Source organism: Neophocaena asiaeorientalis, unplaced genomic scaffold, assembly GCF_003031525.2.
Source record: "Neophocaena asiaeorientalis asiaeorientalis breed wild unplaced genomic scaffold, Neophocaena_asiaeorientalis_V1.1 scaffold43, whole genome shotgun sequence".
NCBI lineage: Eukaryota > Metazoa > Chordata > Mammalia > Artiodactyla > Phocoenidae > Neophocaena > Neophocaena asiaeorientalis.
The window spans coordinates 10,947,545-10,954,930 of NW_020173674.1; the positions used below are offsets into that span (position 1 = coordinate 10,947,545).

A 7,386-nucleotide genomic window follows, 5' to 3' on the forward strand; every position below is an offset into this window, starting at 1 on the left:
GGTTTGTGGGATATTAGTTCCCCAACCGGGGATTGAACCTGGGCCCAGGGCAGTGAAAGTGCTGAGTCCTCACCAGTGGACTGCCAGGGAATTCCCACGTATGATCTTTGAAAATAAGTTGTTGCTTCTTATCTTCCCTCCTAAAATCTAAGCTCTACCAGGGCAAATATCTTTGTCTGTTTCATTCAGAGCCTGACACTAGTAGGCATTCAACAAATATTGGTTGAAGAAATGAAAAAAACATAAAGAAGCAAGTTCAAACGTGGGTGTACAGTCACCTCAGAAGCTTCTGAAAAGGCAAAGCCCCCTGCCTGCATCAGAAGCTCTACCTGTGGGCCAGGAGAATCTGCATTTTGACAAGCTTCTGCTGAGAGGAGGCAGAGGCAGCCGATCCCTAGTCTAACATTTGGAAACCATTGCTCTAACAGCTGTCACTTCTCCTTTTCCCTGAGAAGCATAAATCAGGCAAGGCCTCCTCCCTTTTCTGTCCTTCTCCCCAGCAACTTGAGCCAGGATGGAGAGAAGACAGCACAGCTGCCTGGGAAAGTCGAGGCCTCCCACGGTGCTGAATGGAAAAATATGAGACGCACGGGGCTAGGTCTTGCACCATCCCCCTTGCCACCCAGGCCTCCACAGCTGGGCTTGGAAGGGGATGTGGGCTTGGAGATGGACTGGGTCACCGACGACTCCAGGAACCAGAGTTTCTGCTATGGGGGTAGGGTGGTGCTGGGAAAGTAGGGGGAGGGGAAAAAGCACTTGTTTATTTGTTATTAATTTATTTGTCCATTCATACTGAGCCCACTTTGTGTCGGATACTCTGCTGTATGCCAGGGACACAGCAGTGAACAAGACAGCCCACAGCCCTTCATCCCTGTGTCAAAATCGCTAACAAGAGGAGTCAGGCACTTAATCCCAGGCACCGTTCTACCTGCTCACAGTATATACATCCATCTGACCCTTCCAACAACCTATGCAAGAGGTGTTATTATTATTAACTCCGTTTTAATAGGCAGGGAAGGTGAGACACAGAGAGGTTAAGCAAACTTGACGAAGGTCACACGGCGAAGGATTTGAACCCGGGAAATCTGTCTCCAGAGCCCATTGTTTTAGCCACTCACTAGGCTGTGCTCTTGTGTCTGTGTAATCCTCATCACACCCCCTGCTGCAGACAGAAAACACGAAGTTTCAGGTTTAAGGAATGAACCCACAACTCGGAGGGGAGGTTGGAATGTCACCTCAAGGCTGAGCACTGGGTCTGTCTGTCCCCCACGTGCCCAGAAGGATGGGTGCTTGCCTGGCCACGCTGAGTCTTCTGGGGTCTCTGTCCCTTCCCAGGGATGATGACGTGTGCACCAGGGTTGTGAGAAGGATGTGGAAGTAACAAATGTGGGTGTGTTTGTGTCTCAACAGGCCACCAAAGGCTACTTGTCCTCAGAAACTGTCCCCAGGATAAGTCAAATCCCGATGGGACGAGGTGAAAGCTGAATTCAACACAAAAGAAAGACACCAAGAAAAAGAGGCACAAACTTGATTCCGGACTCTGTAATCTGCCCCACAGGGCCAGGCATGGTATAGCGGATGGGGGGTCAGAGGAATCAGCTTAAAGACCCAGTCCTGCCAGTAGCAATGTCCATCAACTTTTCTGAGCCTCAATTTCCCTATCTGTAAAACTGTGAAAGTCTTGGGTTAGAAGCTGCCGAGGAGACTTCCTGATGATTTCCCACCCCAGTACCTGGGGACCCAAGGTGTAGTCTCTGCCCTGGGTCCCCCACCTGGGGCCGATTCTCCTCCCGCCTCTCTCTGGGGAGGTGGGGTGGGCAGGGTCCCTCCTCTGCGCCTGCTCTCTGGATCCACACCAGGGGGCAGTGGGCGCCACCCAGCCCAGCACCTGCCCTCCCCCCTCACCATCTCCAAGGCCCCCACTTCAGCTGATAAGTAGCTGTGATCTGGGTGACAAAAGCCACCTTTGTTCCCACAAACTGGACTGGCAGGTTTCCACACCCAACCTGGTTAACCAGGAAATAGTCCAATCCCCAGAGCGTACATCCCGGGCAGCCCGAGAACTCCGAGTTGGGGGCAAGGTCTGGGGAGAGGGAGGGTGTGCTGGTGAATACTGCGGAAAAGGTGGGTGTCCCTGCCACGCCAGGAAAGGGACAACATGGCGGAAGGGCTTGTCAGGAGGCTCTGGATGGTGGCAGCAGGGCTTGGGGAAGAGGGGATATTTGCTTATGAAATACAGAAGTGTCCAGCGGAAGGGGCCCTGCAAGGGGGTCAGGATATCTGCTTCTAGCCCAGCTCTGCACCGACTTTGTGCCTTTGGGAGAACCGTGCAGCCTCTTTGCCATTCAGGACCGCATCTGAGTTACCACGCAGTAAACAGGGCGCCCTAAATCCCTGTCCCTGGGTTCCCAGGGAGGGAGGATTTAGGATCCAGGTCGAATACTTTGTAAATAGCTGAGCCCTATGCAAATCTGGGCGATTGTTTACATCTTTTGGCTCCCAAAGGTAAGAGGAAGTTGGGCTTGATATAAAACCTTCTCCTGGTTAATATTCCAATTTTCTCAGATTCTTGAGGATGTCAGGTGTAAAGTGTTAATACAAAGTTGAGTGCTGGGCAGATCGTTGAGCAGGCAACACTTGACCACCCTTCCCCCACCGTTCTTGGTTAAAATGAAAACCAAGGAGAACGGCCTGTATGGTCCACACCGGGCACACCCTGTCGGGGCCCCCAGGGTTATAGGTGCCCGAGTCCTTTTCCTAGAGATCAGTAACCCAAAGGCAGGTGAGCATTCACGTCCTCCAGGCAACTCAGCTCAGCAAAAGCTGCCTGACCCAAGTACTCGCGGGCCAATCAATCAGCAGACACCCCCTGCCCCCGTGCCGTGGGGAAGTTCCCAGTTATGGAGGGTGCACGTTTTAATTTCTGTCTCTAACATACAAAACTAAGAAAAGAGAAGAGCTGGCAAGGTGGCAGGGGAAGGGGAGGGTTGATGAGGGGAGAATAGCTCTGCAGATACCATGGTGAGAAGTGTTTTTCTGGGAGTTACGAGCCAACCCAGGAATCCTCGGCGGAACAATGGTCTTGTCTCTCCAGCAACTGAGGTCTCGCTGGAGATAGAGAAGCCTCCATTCTGGAAAAGACGGCCAGAGGGGCGACTCCCGCCCCCCTCAGCACAGCCCTCCTCTCTCCTCTTTAGAAACCCCCTGCTTGTGTCTCTGAATAATTCACAGGATCTTTTGTTCCCCCCAAAACCCTTCTCTCCATCCCACCTCTCCCGCCCTCCCTGGTCTTCCTTTTTTCCGTGGGAAAGTTACTGGAAGAGGTCATGGGCAGAGAGGGGAGGGGGAAGGGGCCGTTGGACGACAGAAGGTCGATGGCAACGGCAGACAAAGGGAATAAACACGCTAATTAAATGGCCAAGAAAGACTGGAGGAGAAGATGGTAGTGGGGGTGAGGGAGGTGGTAAGAGGTGAAAAGGAGAGGGCTGGAAGACAGAGAGGGTAGGGAGGGGCCTCCCTTGTCAGGAAAACAGAGCAGAGAAAAAAACAACTTGTTTCTATAGCCCTTTTGAAATTGCACTGCCCAGACCTCCGCCCCAATTCTGCTGCTCGGATTCTATTGGCAGGTAGATCCTCAAGCAGAGAGATAAAGAGCTGCCGACTCCTTCATCGACATTTAAAGCGATCTGGGGTCCCCTTCCCTCAAGTATGGCATGGGGTCACTTGGCTTTTGTGTAGGGCGCCAGAAATGAAGTAGGGTGGCAGATTCGACTCAGTAACTACAGAGTGCATAGATACTGTTCGTAATAGTAACGGCAGCTAATACTGAAAAGACTCTTATTATGTGCCAAGCACTGTAGTGAATCCACACTGAATATTTCATTTAAGTCCTCATGACAAACCCTATAAGCAAGGTACCATTCCTCTCCCCATTTTACAGATGAGTAAACTGAAGATAGAGGATGCAAAACTTGCCCCAAGTTACACAGCCAGAAACTTGGGTTCCAGCCCAGCCAGTCAGATTCTAAAGACTGTGTTCTTACCCACTATAGGAGCCTCCCTCTGCCATGCCAGCAGTCGCCCTGGAACTCCGTTAGAGGTCCTGGGATGCTGCTGTACGCCAGTGTGGAGAAACCGTGCGGCGGCATTGTGCGGGTACCCCTTCCCCTCTGCCAAATACTTCTGCAGGCTCAGAGGAAGTCATGAAAACCCCAGGCATCTGACTAGCATCTGACCATTTATAAATTGCCTTCAAGTACAACAAGGAGCTGGGCTTTGGCCCAAAGAGCGGCAGACTAGGAGACGGAAATCTAGGTTCCAGCTCCCACTCTGTAACACGTGGGCTGTGCCTCTCTCCTTGGGGAGTTAACTCCCAGCTGAGTGCCCATGCCTGACACTTGCATCACGGTGTAAGGTCATGAGTTAATGCTGGCGAGCGCATCGGGTCAGCTGTTAAGGGGTGACTGCTCTTAGCTGAGGTTTTGACACTGACTCCATGGGGTAGGCAAGGCAAGCAAGATGATCCCCATTCCACACAGGGGGAACATGGACCTTGCAAAGAATCCGTGCCTCACCCAGTGGCAGAGGCAGGATTAAAGGCCCGGCCTCATGGTCTGCAAGCTACCCTCCTTCCTGTCTCCTCCCGGCGCTGAGCCTCTATGTGCAGAGATCTTCCTCTGGGCAGCCTGACCTTCACACTCTTGGGTCCAACCTACCTCTGAACCATCCTGAATGTCTGGGGCTTGGGCGGCAGGCAGGGCCAGGCTCCTCCAGAGAAAGGGAAGATTGGACACATATAAGAGGCCAATCTCACAAGAAGTCAGGGGCTGGCAGGCAAAGGCTACGAGTACCACGTGAACCTGCGTCTCTCCCATTTTATGATCAGGAAGGCCAAGAGGATGATAAAAAGGAGTCATGACAGAATCTACAACATCCCCAAGTTGTCACAGGAATGACTGAGACGGTGCATGGGAACTGCCTGGGAGGTAGTTAGTACTCATTAAACACGGGCTGTTATTCCAATCTGGAGGCACCAGAGGAAAGGGACTAACCCTCACTTGGCACCTGCTGTGTGCTGGACACTGTGGTATGTGATTGACAGGGAAGCAGCATGGTTGAGTGGGGAAGGTCTGGGCTCAGACCTCCTGAAGTCTGAATCCCGTTCTCTGCTGATGATTAGGTACGTGCTCTGGAGCGAGTGAAACTCTCATGTCTTCAAGGGTAAAATGGGATCAAAAATGCTTACTCCAGGGGCTTCCCTGGTGGCGCCGTGGTTGAGAGTCCGCCTGCCGAAGCAGGGGACACGGGTTCATACCCGGGTCCGGGTGGATCCCACATGCCGCGGAGCGGCTGGGCCCGTGAGCCATGGCCGCTGAGCCTGCGCGTCCGGAGCCCGTGCTCTGCAGCGGGAGAGGCCACAGCAATGAGAGGCCCAGGTACAGCAAAAAAAAAAAAAAAAAGCCTACTCCATAGACTTGTTGTAAGGATTAAGTAAAGTGATAAAGCCCCCAGACTAGAACATGGTGGGAGCCCCTGAATGTTGCCTGCTGTCTCTCGGTAGGCATCACCTCCTTTAATGCTCACTGCGGCCAGCATTTACAGATGAGGAAGTTGGGGCTCTGTGAGGTTAGGGATCCGCCCCTATCACAGGGCTAGGAAGAGGCAAGGTCTCCATTAGAATCCAGATCTGCTGGATCCCAAAGGCCACATCCTTGCTTACCCACCACACCGTGCTACCTTCCACCTGCAGCCAGGGGGTCAGGTGAAGACGAGGAGGACCTTAAGCCTTGGCAGCCCTTCCTTCATCTCTGACCCGGATGATCGGTGACGTCTGATGCCCCTGATCAGCTGACGCTCAGAGGCAGCCATGGAAGCACCTACCCGGAGGCGATCAGCACCCGGGACTGGGCGATGGCCAGTCGCTGCAGGTTGGTCCGATTCAAGGTCGCCAGGGCCACCCTTCCGGTCTTGCCATTGGCTCCCGGGGGGCTAGCAGGGGAGACCGCATTCGCCCCTGCCGGCGTGCTGGAGGCTTGTCGCCGGATCGCCTGCGATGGGACCATCTTCACCGGGCCTCGAATGGTGCCCGTGCTGTCCAGTGGCTTGGCCCCGGGGCCTGGTGGGGGAGGCACCTTGACCACTCCAGACTCGGGCATGTGCTTGCGGGCAGCCGGGGGCTGCAGGGGTCCGGCGTTCCCATTGGCCACCGCGGCCTTGACGCTCATCACCAGGACGCACTGCGGGCAGGAGCAGGGCGCGGCGGGGGGCGCGGCGGCAGGCCCGGGGCTGGCCGGCCAGGACTGGGGCTTGGGCAAGGTGCCAGTGACCATGGGGTAGATAAGATCTAGCCGCCGGCGGACGCGGCGCTGGCGCTGGGTCTGCCGGTTGATCTGGCCCATGGTGCTGAAATCAATGACGTAGCTGAAGCCGATGGAAGTGAGGTCGATCCAGGGGTGCTGCTTCTCGTAGGCGTGCTGGATGGTGATGCCCACTTCCATGTCGTAGGGCGTCCAAGAACCATTGTCGTTCTCCCACTCCCACACCACGCCCTTCCCAGGGGCCGAGGTCGGGTCGTAGTAGTTGCGGCGAACCGGACGGAGGGTCCCTGCCAGAGTGGGACAGAGGAGAGGATCAGGGTCACCAAGGGATGAAACTGAATCGTGTTACGTTAAAAGGCAGACATTAAACGAGTCCTACAGTGTGCCGGCACTGGACTGCCTGTTGAGATATCAGCTTGGAATGAGGCTCATTCCTGCCCTTTTGAAGTCCAGCAGTCACAGGGGGGTGGAAGCGGATGAGTTACACGGGGAAGGATGTTGGAGATAGTACAGGGTACCAGAAAGAGCACTTCCTGGTTTGGAGTCGGGAGACCTTAGTTTGCCGGCAAATTTGATCACTTAATATAACACCCCACAACCTTCTTTTCTCCCCCAAGAAACAAGATGATAACTCCTTTGCCGGGTTTTTGTAAAATTAAATGTGGCTCACTCAATCAACGAATATGCATTTGTCTGTGGCAGGACCTGGAATTCTCATGCGCCCTGTACTCTGCAATAAGGTATATGAAGCCCTTGACACGTGCTAGGTGCGCAGAAATATCATTTCCCTTGTTCCTTGATTCTCCACATGCCTCAGCGCCGAAGGCTACAGAGGAAATGAACACAGGGTCATGGGACCCTAGAGGATAGAGGAAGACTCTGCCCCCAACCCAGGAAGGCTGCCCAGGGCTGGGGGCGATGGCTGGCTCTCTGGACTTCTTTGGGTGTGGTAAAAAAAAATAAAAGGTCAGGTTGGAAGAACTCTCTCATACTTCCCAGCATTAAGTCTTATATCAACAACTGCAAGAGTGATCGTAAGAATAACTTTCTATTTATCTAACATCTTCTC

The 7,386-nt window shown here is 53.8% G+C and overlaps 1 protein-coding gene across 1 annotated transcript in view; it reads right to left on the reverse strand.

Moving 5' to 3' along the window:
* The window catches only part of DTX4 (deltex E3 ubiquitin ligase 4), a 33,811-nt gene that overhangs the window by 18,724 nt on the left and 7,701 nt on the right, over nucleotides 1-7,386 (reverse strand). The window contains exon 2 of the mRNA XM_024749482.1: nucleotides 5,881-6,604. Within this exon, the coding sequence (XP_024605250.1) occupies nucleotides 5,881-6,604 (724 nt within the window). The remainder of the gene's footprint in view (nucleotides 1-5,880; nucleotides 6,605-7,386) is intronic.